We start from the raw sequence: 26619 nt of genomic DNA, 5'->3' as shown, positions 1-26619 counted from the left end.
AGCACACCGCCCACACGGCCCGCCCCCAGCCGCTTGTTTTTTTCCGGAAAGACTCGGTACAGCCTATCTTTTTTTTAATAAATATAATAAAACTAAAGACGTTTTGGAGATATGAAGGATGCAATACTACTCTACAGGTACTCAAGATTAACAGGAGATTGAGTGAAAATGAGCATTTCACCCCCCCTTTAATATAATGAATTCATGGCAAAAACAATGGGATGAAGAAAGTAAAGGAAGTTATTTATACAGGATAAAACAAGTAGTAGGAAAAATTAAATCAACAAGAATAACTCCTAGAGAGCAAACCATAATATCAAGGATGAGGTTAGGACATAATGAGATAAATAAAACAATGTAAGAAAGCATGAAAATAATCTTTTTTTTTTCTTTTTTTTTATTATTAAGAAAACTGGCCCACACTCCAGTACAGCAGGTGGCAGATATGCACCTACATTGTTAGATGCCTCCCGCCAATAAAAAAAAAAAAAAAAGAAGAAGGAAGGCAGGGGAAGGCTTACCTGCTGCATCGCCTCAATTAAAAATTTCCTGATTCAGAACATTTTTGTTTCCTTCTCAATCGTAGTAAGATTCTTTTTTGTTATCTGTATTGTAATTCCAGGACTGCTTTCTGTCATTTTATACAGTATGTGCTTGTTATCATGCTATGCCATGCAGTTAATCTGTTTATAGAAGGACATGTTGACATGCTGTATGTCTGTTCATGACCTTTGTTGGCATCGCTTGTGGATCCTGTTGGATTTGGTGCACAAGGATTTAGAACAACTTCTTTCTTTGTGAATTTTTTAATTGTCTCTCTTTTTTGGGTTTCTTTACTTTTATTTTTGCTTTATCTCGATTACAAAGGAATCTTTCTTACAAAGAAGGACTACCTCAAACAAAGTTGGAAGCATAAATCCTATAAACTCCCAATATAACTCATTAAATGAGCTATTATTTAATTTATAATTATTTAAAAGATTTGGTGTTTACTTGTTTGTTTTTCAATATTAATTGTTGGTTGCTTTTGTGCTATTCCTATGATATATATAATCTATCCATGATGCTTAATTGTTTTAGGTTTAAACTGTCTTATTTAAGTTTATTAGGGCTGCATTATTAATCGCAATAAAACCGCACGCGATTTGGCAAAGGCTGCGATTATTTTATGCGCAGCTTGTTAGTGGAGGAGTGCAGCTGATTGGCAGTAAATACAGCCCAATTTGAACGCCAGAGGGCGCGCTCATGCAAACACGATAAATATGCCCCGCCGCAGAAGTACAATAATGCACGTCATTCCAGGAAATCCCTATCGCTGTTGCTGAATAAACAGAAGATTGAAATGCTTTGATTAAACATGACTTATAAATACACGACTGCCTTATTCTGTGTAAGAAGGCATATCATCTCACAGAAGGATGCTCAACTGTCGTTATGAAGTGAGTTAGGAGTAAATGCATGTTATTAAATGTCTGTTGGACATGAGGTTCATAAATGCTTCTCAACAAGAATAACTCCTAGAGAGCAAACCGTAATATCAAGGATGAGGTTAGGACATGAGGTGTTGGACATGAGGTTCATAAATGCTTCTCATGTTTTGGAAAGATGTTTGACGCGTGTTGTTTTTTCAAATGCACGTTATAAGTGACTCAAACTCAGTGCTTTCAGATGGAGCAGCGTTTACAGAGCAGTACATCAATGACAAGCTGCGCATAAAAAAATAATCGCAGCCTTTGCGATTTTAAAATCGCGATAAGCCATCTCGATTTAAGTGTGGTTGGTTGGTTGGTTGGTGTGGTTGGTTGTTGAGTCTTCCAAAAATTCAGATTATAACAGCCTCTAAGTGTAGTTAGATATTTCTTATAACACAGTGTAGAGTTCCCATTCGAAAGGGAACGTCTCAGGTTATGATTGTAACAGTGGTTTCTTGAAAAGGGGAATGAGACACTGCATCTTGTTGCCATGGCATTGGGTCTGCCTACTATGGAAGCTTGTTTCCGCCAAAAAAAAAAAAGAAAGGCTAATTGCGACTTTTTATCTCACAATTGCGAGTTTACATCTCGCAATTCTGACTTTATTTCTCAGAATTGCGAGATATAAAGTCAGAATTGCGTGAAATGAAGTCGCAATTGCGTGTTTTAAACATAGACTGTAAAAAATATGGACAAAGCGTCTGTGACGTCACCCATAGACTTTCTGAAGAACGGGTTTGAAGCCGTTTATGGGGGGTATGGGCGGCGCCATCTTGGAAAATCTTGGGAGACCCTAACCCCGCCCACCTTCTGACGCAGCGCACGTCACTCAGCTCGCCTGCTACTCCGGTTATCTCTGTGTATATTTTAGGCAACGAAATATGTTATAAAACACCATACTAACTCTTTTCGTTTTCATTTAAAGAAATCTTAAACATTATAGCCACACAAATGTGGTTCAGGCAACGCGTATTGATTATATTCACTGCACATAACGTTTGCCTATTTATGAAAAAACAAAATATAAAACACAAACCTGCCTCTTTTTATTTTAAATATAATATAAAAATATTAAACATTTTAATATGGTCCAGGCAATATGTACATTTGTACTAAACAACAGATGTTGCAGTAAACAACATTACAGATCATCTTCGTTGTATTAAAATTTAAAATGACAAAACTCAACACAGTCTCTTTTTGTTAAATTTCAGTTTTATCAATATTAGCCATTATAAAAGTATACGTAAAAGGTATAAGAAGCTATACAAATAAAGCAAACAATTCAGTCAAACATACAAAGTCAGCGCTCTATAGTCTATACATCGGTAAAGTTAAATACTTATAAAGTTATGAAACTTCCCCTCAGCCAAAACGATTGCCCAGGGAAAAAAAATTAGAATCACGAGACCAAAAATCGCCCATTAGATATACACAAGATGATATAGATATACACAATATCTCATGTTTAACCACTAAAGAGACGCCAGAGTCCGCGGCATTGGCGGCAAACCTCATAACGTCAAGCCGATGAAAGACTGCTCCAGGCGGGGTACATGAACGCCGAGCGCCCGGTCATCGCTGGATCAACTGGATAAAATTTTCATAAATCTTTAAACAAACCACAGATTTGAGCTTTAAACAACTACATTCTCGCCTGAAAAACTCTTAAAACTACATTTCATGATACATAAACAGTAGTATTATATGTCAACTGTATTAAAAAATGGCGCTTCTTGTTGTCATTCTCCTTGGCGCTGCCCTGTCAGCTGTCAATCAAGCTGTCAATCAAAGTTAACCACGCCCTTATTGTCATATATTTTATATCTAAATACGATCTAAACTAACGAGTTAGAAAAAAATTCACCCCCCTCACAGTTGTCAGGCACTCGGAAGCTATCGAAAAATACAATAAAAGTCCATGGGACCAACTTGTAAAAACATGAATTTATGCTGTGAAAACGGACATTTTAACATGGGGGCTATGGAGATTTGCTCCCTTTTGGGACCTCCCTCTAGCGGATTTTTGATGTATTGAAGTTTTTCGCACTTCCGGGTAGGCTTCATTTTTCAGATCAGAATGTTGCCGCTTGGTTTTAAAGTCAGAATTGCGAGATATAAAGTCAGAATTGCGTGTTATAAAGTCAGAATTCTGATATATAAAGTCAGAATTGCGTGTTATAAAGTCAGAATTCTGACTTTTTTTCTCGCAATTGCGACTTTATATCACGCAATTCTGACTTTATATCTCAGAATTCTGACTTTATATCACGCAATTGGGAGATATAAAGTCAGAATTGCATGATATAAAGTCGCAATTGCGTGTTATAAAGTCAGAATTGTGAGATATAAACTATTTTAAGGTAAAAAAAAAAGTCCGTCTTTTTTTTCCCCTTAGAATTGGACTTTATATCTCACAATTCTGAGAAAAGATGTCAGAATTGCGAGATATAAACTCGCAATTATGTGTTATAAAGTCAGAATTGCGTGATATAAAGTCAGAATTCTGAGATATAAAGTCAGAATTGCGTGATATAAAGTCGCAATTGCGAGAAAAAAAGTCAGAATTCTGACTTTATAAGACGCAATTGTGACTCTATATCTCGCAATTCTGACTTTATATCTCAGAATTCTGACTTTATATCACGCAATTCTGACTTTATATCTCCCAATTCTGAGAAATAAAGTCAGAATTGCAAGATGTAAACTCACAATTGTGAGATAAAAAGTCGCAATTATCTTTTTTTTTTTATTATTTTGTGGCGGAAACAAGCTTCCATAGCCTACACCTCTTCCTTAGACAAAGAAATTGATTACTTGTGCTACTCTTATACTACTGGACACTTTACTAATGATGTCTCGGACTGTCGCCAACCAATCAGGTTGGAATGTGTTCACGCGTGCTTCAGACACCGGACACGCTGATGCATCCCCATAGCATCCATTCAAAACGCAGTGTATCGTTCCCCTTCTCAGGGAACCATGGTTACAGTCATAACCTGAGACGTTTTGAGGAAGCATAACCATTAGGGTTGAAAAAATTTATTCCCAAAATAAAAATAATTCCAAAATCAATATTAATTCAAATTCAATTGCTTTATTTTTGTCCTTGCATGTAGATGGGTTGACAGAAGTTAGACACTTTTGTTCCAACAGAGGATGAAATGTGTCGTTATCTATGAGTGTTAGAGTGATCTCGATTCAAACACCCACGCAATCTTTCAATTATTCTGTCTATTAAACTTTGACAAAATCAAACTGCAACATTCAAAGCTGTGTTGGCGCTGCCGCTGAGTTGTCATGAAATGGCTTCACAAACAGTCTTTTCAACCTCATAGTATCATTATTTCTGTGATGCAACAGTTAAAATTATCATAAAATCAAAATTTGCATAAAAGTTTAAAGTTCAAATATGAACACTGATGTCTATGATAGCAATCAAAATCAGCTTTTGATAGAAACTTGGTGCTTAAAATAACGCATTTATCAATTACATTGTTTTGCCACTAATGGCGCTTTTCCACTACACAGTACCAGCTCGCCTCGGCTCGGCTCGACTCGGCTTTGTTTGGTTTTCCACTGTATAAAAGTTGTACCTGTACTTTTTTCGTACCACCTCCGGCGAGGTTCTAAGCGAGCTGAGGCGATACTAAAATGTGACGTGAAAACACGGCAGTCTGCTGATTGGTCATAGAGAATCGTCACTATTCACTGCGTCATCATTGCACGAGCCAGACGGAGTATCCTGAATAAAAAACAGCAAAAACAAAAACATCCAAAAACAGCATACACTCGATTTCCTCCATTGTCCTGTGTGTGTGGCAGCGGGTGTATCTCGCGTAGAAGATTAAAGGGATAGTTCGGCCAAAAATGATTTTTAACCCATGATTTACTCACCCTCAAGCCATTCGAATTGCATATGTCAATCTTTTTTCAGACAAACATATTTTCAGTTATTTTAGAAAATGTCTTTCAGTGATTATAATGTCAAGTCACCTCCTTCAAGTCCCAAAATGTGCATGCATCCTTCACAAAAGTAATCCATCCGGCTCCAGGGGGATAAATGAAGGCCTTCTGAGGGTAATCCGTGCGGTTTTGTCGTAAAAAATATACATATTTAAAACTTTATAAACGAAAATATTTGGCTTCCGGCAACGGTTGACGCGCGTTCACGGCAGATGGATGCCGGCGTATGACGTAGGATGTCTCATCTTATACATCATGTATAGTGTAAGTGTATGATTCAACTTTTCCCGATGGTGTAGTGTTAAAAAATTGCAATATCGAATCGCCATACTTGTAGAATCTCAATTATGAAAAAAATCGCAATACATATCATATCGGTACCCAAGTATCGTGATGGTATTGAATCGGGAGATAGGTGTAATTGTCACAGCCCTAAATACGTCAAGATAAGGGTGAATATGATATTCAACTTCTACATCATGGTTCTCCAAAGTAGTTGTTAGTGCATCTACTGCAAATTCTCATTCAGGTCTAGCTCCACTTATGCCATGAAAGGAAAACGAGTCATTCTATACATGTTTTCTCATTGATTACTTGGTTTTACTCTAAAATGATCACATTACAGAAGAGAAATGGGTTGTAAATTCTGTTGCCATTTTTATAAATAATTTAACCAAATTTAATAGAGATTTAAAAAATTGTCTTGGTTTGTGTTTGTCAGATTCCTAATCATTGCTCCGAGTGTCTTTCATGTTGGTATGAAAGAACCCATAAGTATTCAGGTGGGGGAGGCATTGCTTGGAAAACCTGTGTCCTGTCAGTTGGAAACAAGGATGCGTACTCCGATGTCTTCACGGGAGACCAAACCAATCAGCAAAAAAGGACAGTTTGAGGAATTTCAGCTTGAGGTAAAGACATAAACATTTAAATGAATAAATAGACCTGCATTTTCTTATTTCAGTTTTTTTTTTCTTTTTTTTCAGTTCCAAACGTTTTTCGTAGAATTTAGTTATGTTTAAATAACTATGTAAAATAATTAGTAGGGCTGTCAAAAGATTAATCGCGATTAATCACATCCAAAATAAAAGTTTGTGTTTACATAATATATGTGTGTGTACTGTGTATAATTATTTTGTATATATAAATACACACACATGCATGTATATATTTAAGAAATATTTGCATACATATACTGTATATATTTATATTATATATAAATATAATTTTTTTATATATAAATTACACATTTTTCTTAAATATATACAAGCATGTGTGTGTATTTATATATACAAATCTAATTATACACAGTACACACATATATATTATGTAAACACAAACTTTTATTTTGGATGCGATTAATCGCGATTAATCTTTTGACAGCCCTAATAATTAGATATCTGGCTGTTCAGATATCATTTTCAAATTTATTGTTGAATAAAAAGTAGAAAAACAAAAGCATGCCCTTTTAGAAAGTTGCTGTGTATTAGGCTCATTTCTGTGTGTTTCCTCTTCAAGATATTTGCAAATAAAGTTTCAAAAATTAAATCTATCAATGGAGAGCCTCCTTATCTCAACCTGGCATGTGAAGTTGATGGTCAGAAATGGCAGACTCGTGTCCTGGTCTCCAAGCAGATCGGCTACATCTTTATTCAGACTGACCAACCCATTTACAACCCCGAACAGAAAGGTACAGTAAACACACTTGTAATTTCCTGACAGTAAGAACATTTTAATGAAGCTGGACAAAAAATGAGTCCAAGTTCAAATTTACAAAAGCTGAAAGGTAACAAAAATGATGAGAAAATCGGCATTTAAATGTAACATTATTATTATAATTATTATTATTAAATGTATAAATTAAAAATGTATGAAAATAATGTGTATGACACCTGCAGTAGTATTCACCTTATCAATATGAGAATGAGACTTTGTGAAAGACTGCAGTATTTATTTACTTATGTACTTATTTTTTTTTTTTTACTTACAGCTAATTTTTATTCAGTTTAGTATCTGTATAATTTCAGTGTAGGTTACATTTACAATAAAAGTACTTATGGATTTCTCACTTTTTGATTACATGGTGACATTGTGTTCATGACTCTCCTTCCTCATGAAGGGTGGAATCCCCTCTGCTGCTACCCAGCCCGGTTCCTCTGCACAGCACAGGGCCTGGTTAGCACTCAGGGAGATCTGAGGGTAACAGTGGGACTTACCACTCCTCCTGCTTGAGTTGCTGGCAGTGCTGCTCGCCCTTTGCCGGTTCCGGCTGCTGCTCCAAGGCAAGCATGTGTTGGTCCAAATGGACAACCCTGGGACAGTTGCGTACATGAACCACCAAGGCAACGTGCACTCATGTCGCATGCCACATCTCGGCCGCCATCTCATCCTCTGGAGTCAGCAGCAGCTCAGGTCGCTCCGTGTCATTCACATTCCTGACGAGCTCAATCATGTGGCCGACATGCTCTCATGACAGCTCATGTTCCCAGCAGAATGCAGAATTCATGCCCAGGTGGTCCAGCTGATTTGCAGTTGATTCAGGGAGGCCTAGGTAGACCTGTTTGCTTTCCAGGAATCCTCCCACTGCCCGCTCTTTTATTCTCTGACTGAGGCACCCCTCAGCACGGATGCATTGGCTCACAGCTGGCCCCACAGCTTTCCCCCAGTGAGCCTGCTTGCAGAGACTTGCAGGGAGGATCAGGAGCAGGTTTTGATGGTTGCGCCTTACTGGCCTATCCGGACCTGGTTCTCGGACTTGATGCTCATTGTGACGAAGGCTCTTCCCCTCCGCCTTGAATGTGTATGTTACCGTTTTTGCAGCACACCACTTTGCAGTGGACAGCACGTACCTAGGAAAGCATGACCTGATCATCATGTTCCTAAGAGGGTCCTGGAGCCTAAATCCTCCCAGGCCATAGATGATTCCCTCCTGGGATCTCTTTGTAGTCCTCTTCGGTGTACAGACAGCTCCCTTTGATCTCCATTTGAGCCTTCTCTCACCTGATCCCAGCCCGGAACATGCCCAAAGTTCCCACCACTCCCTTCCGGGACCAGGTGGTGAACTTGCAAGAGCTGCCCCAGGAGGAAGCAGACCCAGCCCTTACAGTGTTACTGTGTCCCGTTTGTGGAGACACTCACGCAGAGCTTCAGAAGTTCTGAGCAGCTCTTTGTCTGCTTTGATGGGCAGCAGAAGAAAAACGCTGTCTCCAAGCAGAGGCTGGCCCACTGGATAGTGGATGCCATTGCCTTGGCGTGCCAAGCCCAAGGCATGCCGTGCCCCCTCGGAGTGTGGGCTCCCTTCACGAGGAGTGTTGCCCTCCTCCTGGGATCTAATGCACAGCTCCTCTCTATCAGACATGTGCCGGGCTGCAGGCTGAGTGAAAATCAGATTTCCCAGAATCTAGAAGACTGGCTCCTGGTCTCTCTTGCAGCGCCATTCCCCTCTAGTGGGGGATGCGAGTACCCTCTGTGCTCTCCATGAGAGTTCCCCAGCTGGCAAACCCTGGATTAGAGTTTTGTTTGGGCATCCTTCTGCAATCGTACTCGGCAGAGGAGTCCGATGTCCCTCTTGCCACTACCTTTAACCCTCAGAGGTCGGAGATCACACCGGCGTGATCTGCTCGCTTTTTTCCTTATGAGTTGAATTGAGACCCGAAATACTCTTTTGACTTTGATTTTACAAAACAAGTTTCATACATCAATCGATTCTGTTAAATGTGTATTATTTTTGTGTATACTCACAATAAAAACAAAGTGTTGTGCTTTTTGCCAAATAAAGAAAAATAAACACGAGGCGAGTTCTGCCTTCTCTCTGCCAGTGTAGTCCATTCTGAAACGCGTCCGAAAATGAACAATAACTCAGCGAATACTCAGTCAAACAGGCATACAGTCACACAGGCATGAAGCTTGAATTCTCTTCTTTTTAATGAAGTAATTTATATAAAAAACAAATATTCTCATCTTGTGAAATCTGTATTAAAAGAGAGCGATTCCAGTCGAGCTAATTACATCTGATTCAGATGTAATGTGACTCCGCCCACGGAGAGCACGCGCTATTCAAACGCAAATGGCTGAGGCAATCCGCGCAATCCTGTGAACGCCCCCATATCAGCTCGAGAAACACAAGTTTATTCAGATCATTACTTGTTTACACCGTCTTGCAGCTGTGAGGAATAATAATGGAAAATGTCCCCCAGAAGTGCGGGTATATCGAGGAGCGAGCTGAGGAATACTAGTAAGTTTTTTCCTTCTCACGTGAATTTCTTCACGTGGGTTTCTGTTTATGAATGAATGAACGGCAGAGATGCGCGCTGTTTACCACAGCTGGCAAAGACAGTTTAAATTTAAAGTCCCCGTGAACCGGAAGTTGCAAACGACTTTTCTCCAGTGTTATGACGTATTTCCCAGTGAAACGGAATATTGAACAGAGGGCAGGGTTTTACTCTAGCGCTCCTCCTCTCCATCTCTGCTCATAGCAGACTAACGGTTTGAGGGGAGTGGTTACGCGTTGCCCAAACCAATTCCTCAAACCTACGTCATCGGAGAAGGTCCTCCAATGCAGAGGGGAGGGGCATTTTCAGATTTTGATTAAAGATTACCATGGTAAAATTTTTTTTTTTTAAATATTTTCTTGCACGGATTAATTGTTCTCCACAAGACTAGTAATATGCGCTAACAAAGTAAATAGGGTCAATTTTGATTTCATGGGGACTTTAAATCGCGTGTGTGAATGAATGATGATGTTTCAGCAAACTGTATTGCTATAGGCTACTGAGATGAGAAAAAATCGACTGAAATATGCTGAAATAAAATGTAGGCTATTTGTATAAGCAACGTATTAAACTGCAAATTAACAATATGCCCGAATATTTCATGAAAACAACGTTACAGTCAGGCGAAATATGAAAGTAATGAATACATAGATAAAATGTAGGCCTATAATCATTTTTTTTTTACAAAGAAAGAGTACACTTGAAATATTGTTGAAATTGTAATATTGTTGTAATTGTAACCTTTTTAATAAAATGGCAAAACATATTTACAAGATAGATGTAAGCAAAATCTTAAATGGTCAATATAAGTCTTCTTCTAAATATATCTTTGTCAGTGTCACACCTGAATGAATGGCTAATTATGCAGAGTCATTATGCAGAGTGGGTGTTCTAAGTTGTAAACCACTCCTCGTTCACGCCCCCTCGCATATTGGCTTTCCAAGCAAAACCTGTTTTACATCAATTTAAATCAATGTATTGTTTTATGTGAACGATAAAGCAAGACTATTTTCACATAATTTTGAAGAAAAAACACTAGGCGAGGACATCCATTATTCAAAAGTCTTATTGACACATATTTACTATGTGTTTTGTGGCCTTATTTCAGAATTTTTATTTTTTATTTTTTTCAATAACCATGCATAAACATTATTCTCTCAAAAATGAAAACATGTACATACACGTGGCTCACATATTATGGTAGCCCTGTTTGTGCTTTATAGAGTGAATTTACACCTTTGCCATTAATATGTTTATAAGCAACTGAAAAAAGCACAAATGTCAGGGCATGTCAGAACATCTCTAGGGCCCCAAAAACAGCCCAGACCCCAGAGGGTTAACTACCCGCTGAATGGCCGTGACACATTCTCGGCTCCTCAGCACAAACCTGAATATGGATGTAGGCCACCGTCTCATATACCTGTATTTCAGGGGGAGTGGCTAGGCATGCAAATTCCACTCGCCAATTTCATTGGCCATCAGACATAACATCTCCATTCCCTCATCAGGCAACGAGAGTTACGACAGTGACCAAGATGATTTACTTTCATTAACATCAAGAAATTACAGTGTCACAACGGGAATAACAAAAACAGTCTTTGTTAAATCCATAATGAATACTCAGGAGATTGCACACAAACACATTAAACACAACCACATATAACTAAGAAGATACCAGACAATGAACTTGAGGATAATTGGAGATTAAGCCCGAGTTCTGAGCCCGAAGAACGCGCCGGCGCGTTCTGATGGATTTTTTTCCTCATGACATAAGTACACAAAACAAAAAATCATTGTGTTTTTGTATAATAAAGAAAATAAACAGGATGAGCTTTCTGAAAGACGTCTGAATAAGGAACTGAAACTTCTCTATAGTTCCCTCTGTCACATTCCTCATTGATATTCCCAGGGAGGGTCTTTGTCTCTTCAGGTGTGAAGCACTATTCATGATGTTTCATGCCCTCCCCGCATATCAGCCATTCTGACAATTAGTGTCTTGCAAAAGTTAAATGACTATATTGTTTTGTATGAAGGAGTGATCAGGATGATTTTCATATTGTTTTGAATTTTTTTAAATTTCTTCAGCCCCCCCCCCCCCCCCCAAATATTAAAAATAATAATAATAATAATAATAGTAATGTATATCTTGGGTCCTAACTGAAAAAAAAAAAATCTGGTTCCAACTAATTTAAGTTCATTTTAGTTGGCCCCAGAGGTGAAAAAACTAGACATTTTCCATTTAGTCTCTCACATAATGTATATGTAGCAGCATGTCACAAGTCAAAAATTCATGTATATTACTGCTTTTTCTTTTTTTTTTTACCTGGTTTACTGTGTTTCTCAGTTTTGTTCAGGGTCTTCACTCTGGACCACTCCATGCGACCAAAATCAATGATAGTTCTTGTCTCTATATATGTAAGTATGAAGGTACTAACACATTCTCATTCTCATTTTTTTTGATTATCTCATGAAATAGGATTATTCCTGTACCTTAAATTCTTGCCATAATGTATTGAGCAAAAATAAATTGTATGCTATTAGTATACTTATTTTAAACTAAACATAAGAAAGGCTTCCAGTCTGCGTTTTGTCTACTTCTCAGAAATATACTTTATGTACCTCTCCGAAATATACTTAAAATGACACCTAAGTACACTTGACCCATACTGACAGAGAAAAGTCTAAGGGCCCTATTTTAACGATCTGAAACGCAAGTGTCAAAGTGCAAAGCGCAAGTAACTTTGTGGGCGGGTCTTGGCGCTGTTGCTATTTTCCCAGCGGGATTAATGACTCTTGCGCCCGGCGCAAATCTAAAATGGGTTGGTCTGAAGTAGCTTCATTATTCATAGGTGTGGTTTGGGCGTAACGTGAAATAAACCAATCAGAGCGTCATCTCACATTCCCTTTAAGAGCAGGCACGCTTTGTTCTAAAACGGATTCCTATTATAACGGCGGATTTGCCAGGCGCGCCAGGAGCGGTTCACAGCCAAGGAGAGCAACGCTCTCGTCAGGGACGTTGGGGATGGAGAAACCCACCCAAATTAACTTCGTATCTATCTATCTATCTATCTATCTATCTATCTATCTATCTATCTATCTATCTATCTATCTATCTATCTATCTATCTATCTATCTATCTATCTATCTATCTATCTATCTATCTATCTATCTATCTATCTATCTATCTATCTATCTATCTATCTATCTATCTATCTATCTATCTATCGTAATAATGTATGATTTGCAAAAATGAAAACTGCTGCTTCTGTGTAGATGAGAGAATCAAAGTGTATGCGCGTTGTGCACACGCTACATTGATTATGGCCAAGCATGCGCCCTTAAAATAGCATATGAATAACATGCGCAACGCGCCACTGACTTTAAACTATTTTTAATTTCAATTGTTTTCTAAACCTGCAAAATAGCATGAAGGAACGTTTGCGCCGGAACACGCCTCCTTTTTTGCGCTGAACTGCCCAGGGAGCGCAAGTTTATTCCCTAGTTTAGCGATGTGCTTCTGTGGAGGGAAAAGCGCGCTTTGCGCGGGTGCAAAATAGGAATGATACATGTGTCGGTGTAAAAAGTCAATTGACCTTTCGCCGAGCCCCGCCCCCCTTAGTTACTGTTGCTACGTCCGACAAACAAATGGTCAAACACGACCAGCGCGACAGATTGCCATGACGGAAAGAGGTATACCCGTGCGTGTCAGTGACCTTTTTTGGAGCAATACCTCCGCGATATCCTCCAGATCGAGGCAAAAAGTGTTACAGTATGCAGTGGAGGGATATATTATAATATAAAAATACGCAATGAAGGAGACACGACTACTATCTACGTCTCTATCGAGGCTAATGCTTAACGTTACCGGTGTTCATACACATCATTTGTGATTATGACAAAGAACAAGGAAACAAGTGTTTAAAAGCATTGTAAGACACTTACTGTTGTGTTTTTGTGTGAAAGAAAAAACTGTCTCTGAAAATAAAAGTGCTGTCAGCAATAATTTCTTATGTGTGTTTTTTCGCATAACACGACTAAAATTTTAAATGCTGCAAAACACATGGGAGTTATATTCCCGATGCTGTAGTTTATTTGATCAGTCACAGTATATCATTAATCAAGCTTAATTTGACTTTTCAACTACAATTAGGCAGGGTGAACTGAAAGCTTTTACAATCTTTTAGCTATAACTTATATCACTGACAAAAGTATGTGGTGGATTTTCTTCCAAAAATGATTTTCTTTCTCAAATTCATGCTTCAAGTTGACAAAGCACAATAAACGAAATCACACAATAACTGTTTAACCAGACATAGCCTTAATTTGCATTTAAATAACTTTCATTGATTGTCTTTCTTAATGCACTTACCATAATATTTATTAGGGGGACAACAGATCACAAAAATCGCGGTTGAGACCATAATATTTATTAGTGGTGCAACGGATCATAAAACTCGTGGTTCAGACAATATTATGTTTTTTGAGTTACAGATAGGAGTTTTTCAGATCAGAAAAACAAAACAAAAAAAAACTTTAAGTAACTTAGCCATCGATACCACAGCCAGCAGGCGTATTTATGCCTCTTAATGTTCGACACATTTAACTGGGATTGGGGCCGTCCACACTGTTTTATCCATTGTAGCAGTAGCAGTGAAAGAACACAACTCCTCCAGACAATCTCTCGGGGTTTGTAGTGTCCGATTTACAAACGCCATGGGCGCACGCTTCACCATCTTGCTAATGTTTGTCGGACCTGCTCACATAGTAACGGTTGCTATGATGTGTGATTGGACAATGGCCGTTTTGGGGGAGGGGCCGGCGAAAGGTCAATTGTGCTGGGTGCAAGATAGGGCCCTAAGTATATTTGGCCTATAATTGTACTCAATCTTTTGATCAAGATATACTTAAACGCATAGTTAAGTATGTGAAGTATACTTGGCTTGTAGTTGTTTATTATTTTGATTGATAGCCAATTAAATAAAATTTTCACATAGTTTTATATACTGTCTTATAAACTTACATTGTTTAAAATATTGATTTATTTTTATTGAAATAAAATATTATTAAATTATTAAAATAAAATAATTAATACCTAATTCTGAGAATGTGAACTGGTAGTGTAGGAGTTTACTTCAAATCTCCTAAATTCTCTCTCCGTCATTTACAGAAATGTCTGGCAATCCATGTTTTAACTGTTAACTGTAGGGGAAGCTATTACGCTTTTCTTCTGAAATCTCCTGATCAAATCACAGACGAAGAAGCCGCAGAAACAAGCGATATAAACATTGCTCATGCACAAGTATCATCAAACATTAAAAAGCATATAAATCTGACAAAACTGCCTGACATGGGATAAATCCCAACCTAGGAATAGGTCTTGGACTAAAACTTTGGGAGTATTGATGGAAGCGATCTACGCCATTTAAAGATTTTGATAAATTTTGATCATCATTCTAAATCTGTTCGGACAGATAGTCTTTGACAAATAAGTGATTTTCTCAGCTTTTTGTTAAACGTGTTTTTTTACAAGGGATGTAAGAGATGCCTAACTGACATTTTATATCCTCAGAATGCTGCTGGGAACAAGGTCAAGAAATCGACACACAAAGTTTTAGATGGCATTCTGTCAATGAGCTACCACATCCCTGATATTTCAAAGTACAGTCAATCTCATTTTCTATCTTAGTTAAATACCTTGAAGTATAAAATCTCTGATACTTACGGAAATGAATATTACTATGCTATTCCATTCTGAAGCTGCTGTATTTATCATCAGCCCATACACAGTGGATAAAAAGTCTACACACCCCTGTTAAAAGGGGTGTGTAGACTTTTCCACCTTTAATGTGAACAATTCAATTGAAAAACAAACTGAAATCTTTGAGGGGGAAAAATAAAAAACTCACAATAACCTGGTTGCATAAGTGTGCACACTAATACTTAATACTAAGAAAATACATATAATACCTAATACTAATACTAATACACCCTAATACTTTGTTGAAGCAGCCTTTGATTACAGCACTCAGTTTTTTTGGGTAGGAGTCTGTTGGCATGGCACATCTTGACGTGGCAATATTTGCCCACTCTTCTATGCTAAAGCGCTCCAACTCTGTCCGATTGCGAGGACATCTCCTGTGCACAGCCCTCCTCAGATCACCCCACAGAAGTTCAATTGGTTTTAGGTCTGGGCTCTGGCTGGACCATTCCAAAATGTTAATCTTCTCTGGTGAAGCCATGCTTTTGTGGATTTGGATGTGTGCTTTGGGTCGTTGTCGTGCTGAAAGGTGATCTTCCTTTTCATCTTCAGCTTTCTAACGGACGCCTGAAGGTTTTGTGCCAGACATACCTTTTGGAATTATGGCCAAAAAGTTCAACCTTGGTTTCATCAGACCATAACACATTTTCCCACATGCTTTTGGGGGACTTGATGTTTGTTTTTGCAAACTTCAGCCAGGCTTGGATGTTTTTCTATGTAAGAAAAGGCTACCGTCTTGCCACCCTACCCCATAGCCCATTCATATGAAGAATACGGGAGATTGTCGTCACATGTAGCACACAGCCAGTACTTGCCAGAAATTCCTGCAGTTCCTCAACATAGATCCTAATGTTGTTGTAGGCCTCTTGGAAGCCTCCCTGACCAGTTTTCTTCTCGTCTTTTCATCAATTTTCAAGACGTCCAGTTCTTGGTAATGTCTCTGTTGTGGCATATTTTCTCCACTTGATGATGACTGTCTTCACTGTGTTCCCATGGTATATCTAATGCTTTGGAAATTCTTTTGTATCCTTCTCCTGACTGATATCTTTCAACAATGAGATCCCTCTGATGCTTTGGAAGTAGTGATGTTACATATGACACTGAAGCTTCGATGTGTGTATCGCACATGTGACACAATTTCCAGTGAAGCCCCGTATCGGGGTGTGTATTGGTTTACTAGAGTCAGGTGATTGACGACAAATAAAGCCTCACTTTCTGTCCAATCACATGCGGGTTTCGCTTTGGGTGTCAGAAGGCTCGAACCCCAGATCTTATTTAACAAGTCATTGTTGGCTCAGTCAGGTTGATGGATTTGTGAGGAGAGAAAATGAATTTATTTAATGAACAAATCAAACATAAAAATGTAAGGCTTTTATTTGTACACATAACATTGAAACTATGGAGTGTGTTGTGGTTGCTTCATCTGCCAGAGCTTCTAACACAGGCTTCTGGCTGCTTTATTTTAAATAAGCACCAGGTGGCGCTGTTCTTGACACTCTCGAAGCTTTGAATCTTTTCTCTGAACAGTCAGGGGAAAGCCTCAGTGATTCATGAGGCTTCATTTCCCCATCCCTATTTGGAAGCTCTCTGCGGACCATGGCTCTTGCTTTGAGATGCAACTAAGGAAATGCCAGAAAAATCCTACTAGAACAGCTGAACTTTATTTGTGATTAATCAGAGTCACTTTAAATGATGGCAGGTGTGTAATGACTTCTATTTAACATTTTGAAGTTTGAATGTGATAGGTTCATTCTGAACACAGCCACATCCCCAGTTATAAGAGGGTGTGCACACTTATGCAACCAGGTCATTGTAAGGTTTTTATTTTTCATTTTTTCTCCCTCAAAGTTTCAGTTTATTTTTCAGTTGAACTGTTCATGTTATAGGTCACATAAAAAGTGAAAAAAGTTCTGAGATGATTTATTTTTGTCTCATTCTTTTACATCACAAGAACTTGGCATTTTAACAGGGGTGTGTTGACTTTTTATATCCACTGTAAGATGTTTATTTCAATTTCTCCAGACCTGGTGTATGGAAGATTATAGCACATTACAAAGGTGATGAGAAAAATCCTGCAGTGTGTGAATTCAGGGTCCAGAAATTTGGTAAATGAAATTAAACTAGACATTTGTTCATATATATATATATATATATATATATATATATATATATACACATACATACATACATACATACATACATACATACATACATACAAACAAACAACTTTAATATATATATAAACAAATAACTTTATTCACAGATATCATATTGCATCTAACTCAAATACAATGCATTTTTGTCAGTTCCTTCCAGTTTTGAGGTTACAGTTCAGTCAGAGAAAGCCTTTCTGCTTGTGAATGCGAATACATTCACATTCACCATTCAAGCCTCGTAAGTTCACATTCAGATCAAATAACACTCTTCAATAGATAGTTTACCCCAAAAGAAGAATTTTGTCATTATTTACTCATCCTTATGCCATTCCAAACCTGTATTTTGAGGTGAACTATTCTATTAATGGTATCAATGTGAAATTACTAAATTTGAGACAGTAGATTAAAAATGTTTTATTTTTAATCATTTGAAAGATACACATATGGCAAGGTAATTGATGGTGCTTTCAACTGTTGGTTTGGGATGAAAAAAGACGAGTCACAAAATAATCCTGGAGAAATCAAATTCATCAAGGGACTGGAGAAAACTGGATCTGTGAGTAGAAACCGTTATCTATTGAATCGCCAATAAGAGTAAGTACACTCATAGATTACTATATACTCATAGATCATTCTTTAATATTGTTTCATGGTGTTTTCCCCTTTTTAGGTGAAAGGAGGCCGTGCTGAGATTACGGTTCAAATTTCAGAAATAAAGCAACTCCTGGATTCAACATTAGAACATTTGGCAGTGATTCAGACCCAATTTTACATTGCTGTCACAGTCACAGATATTTTAAGTAATCAATTGTGACACAAGACATGAAATCATTTTTGTCAAAACTAATTGAACTTTTAAGACTAAGGGCCAGATTTATTAACAGCCCGTACCAACACAAACCCAATTTTGGCGTTAAAACTACTGTTATGATTTACTAAAGACACGCAATGAGGCATGCACAGATATTTTTGCAGCTGACCTTATTGCATATGCATTTGTTGGATTTTACCTTTCATAGGCATTAATTATGGGGGGAGAGAATTTAAATAAATCATGCAATGGGATTTGCTAAGATTTTCTGTATATACTGGTATTTGCGCCATTATTTAACATTGAACAAAAAAGAGTCTTAATCTGTTTTGCTCTTGACATGGCTGCATCTGTCTTCTTTCTGTGTCAGTTTTATTTATTTTTAATTGTCAGTGGATTACTCGTAGAACTTTCAACTGCCATCTGTGCTTTTATGGGGTTGCAGTCATATGCTAAGTTGCCCTGTTTAGTAAATCTGGCCCCAAAAATGCAAGATTAACTGAACAGACTATTTATCAAACAGACAAACCAATGTAATTTGTCTGCATGTGCTATGTGGCCTAAAGGGCCGTACACACCGGGACAAATATCGGCGCACGTTATTCGCCAGCGTTTTTCAGCCAGTTTTTTGTGTTCACACCCAAGCGATTTTTGCTGATGATGAGCCGAGTGAACATGCAAATTCATTCCCTGACATTAGATGGCGCTTAATGTAAAACAGAAATATCAAATAAGTAAATGAAACTCACCATCAAGGCCCATTTGCTCTGCAATACCACTCCATAACAGTTCTCTTTTATCAAGATTTTTGTAGTCGCTGTCGCGTTTGTCATATAGTTCTTTATGTTCCGACACCAACGAGACCAGCAGCTCTACATTCATCTTGCCTTGCAGCTTCCTCGTCTTATTTCTTCCCGGCAGTGTAGACACTACTTGGCGTTTATCTTGTTCGCCGTTACGTATGTGTGCTCGGCAAGCCCGTTGTGTTTGAGCGCCCCCAAGTTGTGTTTTACTGTAAGTTCAGAAGCTCCAGACACGTGAGCAAAAGCGGCAATTTCATTGGTCGGATAGTTTTTGACTCGGCACGTCAAACCAAAAAAACTAACCCGAGGCGTTTTTTAAAAAATAACGCTTTTATGCGTGCCGTTTTTCGCGTCGTTGTGCACACTCACATTGGCGACCTTTGTTTAGTCACGAGGCGTTAAACAGTGGCGAATATCGCGCGCAAAATTCGTCCCGGTGTGAACAGGCCTTAATGTTAAGATGCCTACAGTTCTATAGTAAATATTTCTTAGCTGAAAAGTTCATTGTTTTTTTTTTTTTTTACCTAAAATGTCTGTGCACCTCTCGTAAGGTGGTGAGGTACAGAAATCAGCAGCTTTCGTTCCCGTTGTTTTGAGTCCATACAATGTGGATCTGTCTCGGACAAGATCGTTCTACACACCTACATTTCCCTTTCAAGCGGTGGTAAATAAAACACCATTTGATATAATCAAACTTCTGTTCACAATACTATGCATCATAATGATACTGTCAGCCATAAAGCATTATGCTTGCAGTAATTCATGATGGTAGCTTTCACTCTATAATGGAAAACATTTTGCTGATGATTTTGGGATAGGGTAACAGTGGTTTCTGTTTTTTATTAGGTCACAGTCCATCACCCAAATGGTTCACCAGCTGAAGATGTTCAAGTGAAGATAGATGTCTCAAGCACCAAAGAAAAGTCCCTAAATATTAAAACTAATAAAGAGGGAATTGCATTTCAAAATTTTAATTTGGAAGGAACACCACATTCCATTTCAGTGCAGGTAAAACAATCAAATAAAGTTATTTTAACACCTGTGAAGGCTGTTTCACACTGCTGGCAAAAGCATTAAGTCTCATTCTCTAACTGTGCGAGTACATGAATTTGAGAGTGAAATTTGCATATGAACGTTTACATAAACAAATCATGATTCATCAGTAACTTTTGTTCTAAAATCATTCTAATTTTACGTAAAAATGTAGGAATAACCAAAACCACTCAAAAATAGCCTACTTTTCCTGGCCTTATATAGATCTTAGATCTGAGCCGCCTTGACAAGCATCCAAGGTGGAGCCAGGTTGCCAGAGGACTGAGCTCAGGCGAGCTGGAGGGAAGGCAGAGCTGACAGCCGAAGGGGTGGAGGGATGAAATGTAACTTGTTCTCAACAACAGCGCAACAACAAATGCAACCAGGAAAACGTTCCTATGGGAACCATTAGTTCTCGGGGAACCACACTGGTGGTTATTTCCTAGAACTACTATCCGGTGCGAAAGCTCTTATTAAAAAAAGTAGCTTTAGAATGAAATATTTAATTTGATCCAACAGAGAATTAATTACACAAACTTTTAAGCATTTTTTTTCAGAGGCTGCATTTGAATTGGCATTTAGATATTTATTACAGCTTAGACATGGCATAAATGCATTTACACTGCAATTAAATAATCCCATGAGACTCAAATACGTGGGTATTTATGCCCAATATCTTGAATTTTAAGGGCATTCTAATTGCATTCTATAGGCTACATCACAAAGCGAGTTTTTGCCCTGCATCATGTACGTAACCAATCAACTGAATGAAATTTATGTTGACTTGGGTAAGTCTGGGGCGGGTTGGTGTGTTAAATAAGTTAATAATTGTAATGCATGAAATTAAAGAAAAATGTCATGGAGCAGGGTTAGCACTGCTCTTTCACTGCATTTTGCCACATTGCGGTGCAAAACTTGTACAGTTTGAAACTATGTGGTGTTAGAATGTTACAGCTAGATTACTCATGTTTGTGTGCTTTGCTGTGCGGATTATTCTGCTGTGGCGGCCCCTGACAAAAAAGGGAGCAAGCCGAAAGAAAGACTTTCTCAAATAGAACATTCCAAATTCTTTTTGTGATAAGGTAATCCAAAAAAAAAAAAAATCAACACAGTTACAGTGTTTGAAACCCATTGTTGATATTTACTATTTTTAGTATTATGTATTAAGTTACAACATATACAATGATTTTGTGGGTGGTGTGAAACAGGCAAAAAAATAACTTTTAGTCACTATATTCTACACATTCCTCCCTATGTGCGTTTTTGATTGATTAATTTCAAAAGGCAACAGTGGATGGTTTCAAGTCAACAAAAGAAGTGCGCCCAAAGAAATCCACAAAGAACAGCTTCCTGTATCTGAGTGTGACTAATAAAGTCCTGTCATTAGAAGATTCTCTAGATGTTGCATTTTATGTCAATGGCAATCCAGTAGAAGGGCAAATATATTACATGGTAAGTAATGCATTAAATGTTGCTTCTATTACATGTGGTGAAATGTCTAATGTTTTTAAGATGCCATTGGTCAAGAATAAAAAAAAAATGTATTCTCAGAAAACAATAATATTTTAATATCTTACTCAATTTTCCTTCTGTGGCACATTTATTTTGATTTACAGAAAGCATGTTTAGATATTTTTACTGCACTTGTTAGGATTTTTTTCATTAAGATTTACTATTTTATAAACCTCAGAACTATTGAGAAATATGTGCATCTCTTCAGATTGTAAGCAGAGGCATGCTGAGAACAGCAAGCTCTGTTGTATCAGGTTCTACAGAAAAAATATCCATCCGTATCAGCCCAGAGATGATCCCGTCCTTCAGAGTGATCGCCTTTTACTATACAGATGACACAGATGGTGACATCATTGCAGACTCAGTGTGGGTAGATGTAGAGGACAGGTGTGAAGGAAAGGTAAACAGACACTAAAAATCTTTCAAATTATTATGACCGCCGCTAGCGTAGCTAGCGAAAGCGGTCATATAGGGATTGTCAAAGTTTTTTTTATGACCGCCGCTAGCATAGCTAGCGAAAGCGGTCATATAGGGATTGTCAAAGTTTTTTTTTTTTTTTTTTTTCGTCACCTACTGAATTTTCCGTCAACGATACCAGGGACACCGAAGCACCGGGGAACATGAAATTTGGTGGGCATGTAGCCCCACTAGACTTTTACGGAAAAATTTCGTTTGGTCCCCGGGGGCCACTCCCCCCCCCGAGCTGGGCCCCCCCAAACCCCAAAAATGCAGTTTTTCCTACATAACTACCTTAACCGTGGCACCGAGGATGAAGAAATTTTTATGGTATGTTGGTCTTAAGGGCCCACATCAACCTAGCCCATAATCACTCATTTGTGATTTACGCCACTCCCATAAAAAATTAAAATGCAATATTATTCTACTTTAATCGCCCCTATCTTCAGTTGAGATGTTCAGAACTGCACCATATTTCATGTGTATGATTAACTTGACATCTTCTGGGGGTATGCTAAGTTTCGTAGAATTTCATCCATGGGGGGGTATAAAATAAATTCATTTATGTGCACATTTAGTGACTGTACACTCATCGGCCTGTAGATGGTGGTGTTGAGCGAAGGGTTGCTGGTTTAGGATGATACTGTCACACACACACACATGCAGGAATACAAACAAACGCAAGCATGCACACACACTGACATCCACACGCACAGACACACACCCATACACACACATACAAATCCACAGACACACACACACAAACACACACGCGCACACACATGTACGCAGGCACACATACACGCACAGACACACACACACACACACACACACACAGACACACACATACACAAACACACACTACTACTTTTTTTAGGTATATACATAAACACGCAATACAGCCAAATTGCTCCACGTCATTTATTTTTGTGGAAAGCCAGTGCAGGCCTGAGCGGCGGTCATATTTTGTACCGCCCTGCGGTACATCTAGTTTTTAACACCTTACAATGTTTTCGTAATTTTATGTCAGAATTATACAGTACAGTGAAAATCTTGCCAAATGTTTACAGTTCTGCTTTCCCATCTCCTGTTTAGCTTGAGATAAAACTGAATGCCAATCATAATTATGAGCCAGAAGATTCAGCTGAGCTTGACATTGATGTTGGAACACAGAATGCAAAAGTGGCCTTACTAGTTGTGGACAAAGCCATTTACGCCCTGGGTTCTCAAAACAAACTCACTCCAAAACAGGTGTGTTGTACTGTCTAATAGTACCTATTGGTTTCTGAAAATTAGATACTGTATATCAGATATACATATAAGATAAACTTAAATCTGTTTCTTGAGTTTTTGTTCTTTTACTGTTTCTCATTTTCCTGTGTGAAGGTGTTCACCTCCATGCAGTCTTATGATCTGGGGTGTTCGTATGGCGGTGGAGAGAACACAGCTGCTGTTTTTAATGACGCTGGTCTGGCCTTCATCTCACACTCGACCACAATACGTTCAATGATGAGAAAAGGTGATACTGTAGAAAATTAGCTCAAAGGGGAAATATCAATAATTAATCAACTTATCATAATTAATTACAAATATTTGGATCAGTTAATTGAATGAACTTGATGTATCAGAATTAACATTACAATCAGTTAACCTGCTCATCCAGTGAACACTCTATTTTCGCTGTCTATCAAAAGTTAAAAAAATTTTATTGTCAGATGTACTTGGTACAATGAAATTGTTATTTTATTATGTCCTCACGAGAAAAACAGGGTAGAAGGGAAACAGACAATAAATTACAAGAATATACAAGCATATATATAAAAGGACAAGGCAATAAAACATAGAAAACATCCCATAAATGACAAACCAGGAATAATCATTAAAATGAATAAGCAATGGAAATTATATGTTCTGTGTGAATAAAAGAATAAGAGATTAAAGTCTTTCACATTATAATGTTGCAGTGCAGGTATCGATAAATCGACATTAGAATTCAAGTGTTGAGTGTCTATGTAAAGTTGATATTCGAATTGTCCACGACTATCAGTTAAATGCAGTATGAGGTAGAGCAAAGTCCAGTAGGTAAAGTGCAGAGGGGCTTATCTAATCCTGATGGTCCAGGTGGAAGTGGCAGTGGGTGACAACCATTTATCAGTCTAATGGCCTGGGGGTATAGACTGTTCCTGAGCCTGGGTGTTCTGGACGCAGTGCTTCTGTATCACTTGCTGGACTTCATGAGGATGAAGAAATTGTGGGTGGTATGAGTGGGGTCACTGATAATGTTGCTAGTCTGTTTGTAAATCATTTTATTGTTGATGTCCTGCAGTGAAGGGAGATCTGTCCCTGTGATTTTCTGGGCCAGCTTTATCACCGTCTGTAGTGACCTTTTGTCATGTGCTGTGCTGTGCTGTTACCAGACCACAAAGCAAGTTAGCACACTCTCCACAGTGCATCTGTAGAAGTTATGGAGTATATGTGGTGACATATACTTACCAGTTTCATTGTGTTCTGCGTCAATTTGAGGTCTTCACAGATGTGGACACCAATGAACTTATAACTGACCACTCTCTCTACCTCAGCTTCTCTGATCAGCAGTGGCTGATAGACATGCTCATTCCTCCTCCTGTCCACAACCATCTCCTTGGTCTTACTGATGTTAAGTGTGAGGTTATTAGCCTCACACCATGTGACCAGTTCCAACACTTCCTTCTGGTAAGCAGTCTCATCTTTGCCTGTGACAAGACCAATGACTGTGGTGTCATCTGCGAATTTTGTGAAGACATTGTTGGGCTGGGGAGCGACACAGTCATGCGTGAAAACGGTGTACAGCATGGGACTGAGTACACAGTCTTGAGGAGTGCCCGTGTTCATTATGCTGGTGCTGGAGGGGTGTTTTCCAGTGCGGACACAGTGCTGTGAGGAAGCTCCAGTATCCAGTTACACAGTGTAGAAGGCAGCCCCAGGTTATGCAGCTTGGTTATCAGTTTTGAGGGGATGATAGTGTTGAATGCCTAACTATAATCATTAAAGGGTAAAGTGTCTGGCATAGCAATCTTTATTTTTCAGGTGAGTCAGACTTTTGTGAATAGCAAATGAAATAGCATACTCTGGATTTATTTGTACTTTATACAAACTGTAGTGGGTCCAGGTTTGTTGGCATGATGCTCAGAATGTGTTTTTTGATGAGTCTCAAAAAACGTCACGAGAACCGCTGGGAGAGCCACTGTTCTGTCGTTAAGACAGGAAACTGTGTCTTTCTTTGGAACAGGAATGCTAATGATGGACTTGAAACAGAATGAGACTGGTAGCCAGGGTGAGGGAAAGATTAAAGATGTCCGTGGTTACGCTGGTCAGTTCTGAAGCACACAGCTAGAGGACACGTCCTGGGATGTTATCTGGACCTGCCGCCTTGCATGGGTTCATTCTACACAGTGACTTGTAAACCTGATTAGGGGTACAAGTATCAACTCTCAGAAAGGGTATTTTTCATGGTCACAGAAAATTCACGCTTAGAAGCGTGTAGCAAGATCAGGAATCGTTTAAGTGACATCAATCTGCAGGCAGAATCAGAACCTGGGAACTCATACAGTTCTTTGCAGTTGAAGCAGTCTGTGAAGTCTCTGAGGAAGGTTTTGATGGTTCCGTGTGTCCATTTATACTCTGATTAACATAACAAACACATGCTGCATTCTGTGAGGAGGTGATATACACGTAAGTGTGAGTTATTAAATGAGCATTAATTTGAAAGGAGACAAGATATAGGTGGGGTTACATTAACTAGTAGTTCTGTAAAATTACCCTTTGGGGTTGTCTCATACAATTTTCACACATAGTTTGTTGGTTGGGTGTGGGGTTTTAAATATTACTTGTTACATATAGCAAATAACTGTGCATGTCTGTTCGGACCAGCCGTTACAGTGCCAAACTCTTCTCCATTTCAGTACATGAAAAATGGAAACCTAATGCAAATTTTATGTGTTTTTGTTTTCAATCAGTGCTTAAAAAGAAACAGACTGATACTGTGCTTATTGCCTTTACATGAAAGGTTTGTTATAATATGGAAATAATATTTTCCAATTCATTGTACTTCCAGGTTTCAGCTGCAAGTCTGGTTTTAGGCACAACAAACGCTCTACGGATATTCAAACAGAAATGGCTAAAAAAGGTATAGTATTGTCTGCTGAATTTTTGTTTACCTTTTGTATCAATTATCAAACCTCATCTGAGTTATTTTAGGATTTTTTTTTTAAATAGTATTATATTCTTAATATTTTTCATTAGCTTTTATTTGTATATTTTCAGTTATCATTTAAATTTTAATATTATGTGCTTTTATCATTTTTATTTGTATTTAATTTGTTCTTATTTTCAGTAATTGTATTGCT

At 38.2% G+C, this 26619-nt stretch overlaps 1 protein-coding gene across 1 annotated transcript in view; it reads left to right on the top strand.

The window, feature by feature from the left end:
* The window catches only part of LOC308704513 (uncharacterized protein), a gene marked incomplete at its 5' end in the record, with an annotated part of 108097 nt that overhangs the window by 15014 nt on the left and 66464 nt on the right, over nt 1-26619 (top strand). The window contains 15 exons of the mRNA XM_081388884.1: nt 6160-6346; nt 6954-7125; nt 12051-12121; nt 15276-15364; nt 17487-17569; nt 17771-17858; nt 18056-18176; nt 18291-18420; nt 19786-19898; nt 20081-20242; nt 21551-21718; nt 21987-22178; nt 23330-23485; nt 23621-23753; nt 26328-26399. Coding sequence (XP_081245010.1) covers nt 6160-6346; nt 6954-7125; nt 12051-12121; nt 15276-15364; nt 17487-17569; nt 17771-17858; nt 18056-18176; nt 18291-18420; nt 19786-19898; nt 20081-20242; nt 21551-21718; nt 21987-22178; nt 23330-23485; nt 23621-23753; nt 26328-26399 — 1937 coding nt within the window. The remainder of the gene's footprint in view (nt 1-6159; nt 6347-6953; nt 7126-12050; nt 12122-15275; nt 15365-17486; nt 17570-17770; nt 17859-18055; nt 18177-18290; nt 18421-19785; nt 19899-20080; nt 20243-21550; nt 21719-21986; nt 22179-23329; nt 23486-23620; nt 23754-26327; nt 26400-26619) is intronic.

The sequence above is a fragment of the Scardinius erythrophthalmus genome, assembly GCF_964197995.2.
Source record: "Scardinius erythrophthalmus genome assembly, chromosome: 16".
In the NCBI taxonomy this organism is placed as follows: Eukaryota; Metazoa; Chordata; class Actinopteri; order Cypriniformes; family Leuciscidae; genus Scardinius; species Scardinius erythrophthalmus.
This window is presented reverse-complemented; position numbering and strand designations above follow the sequence as displayed.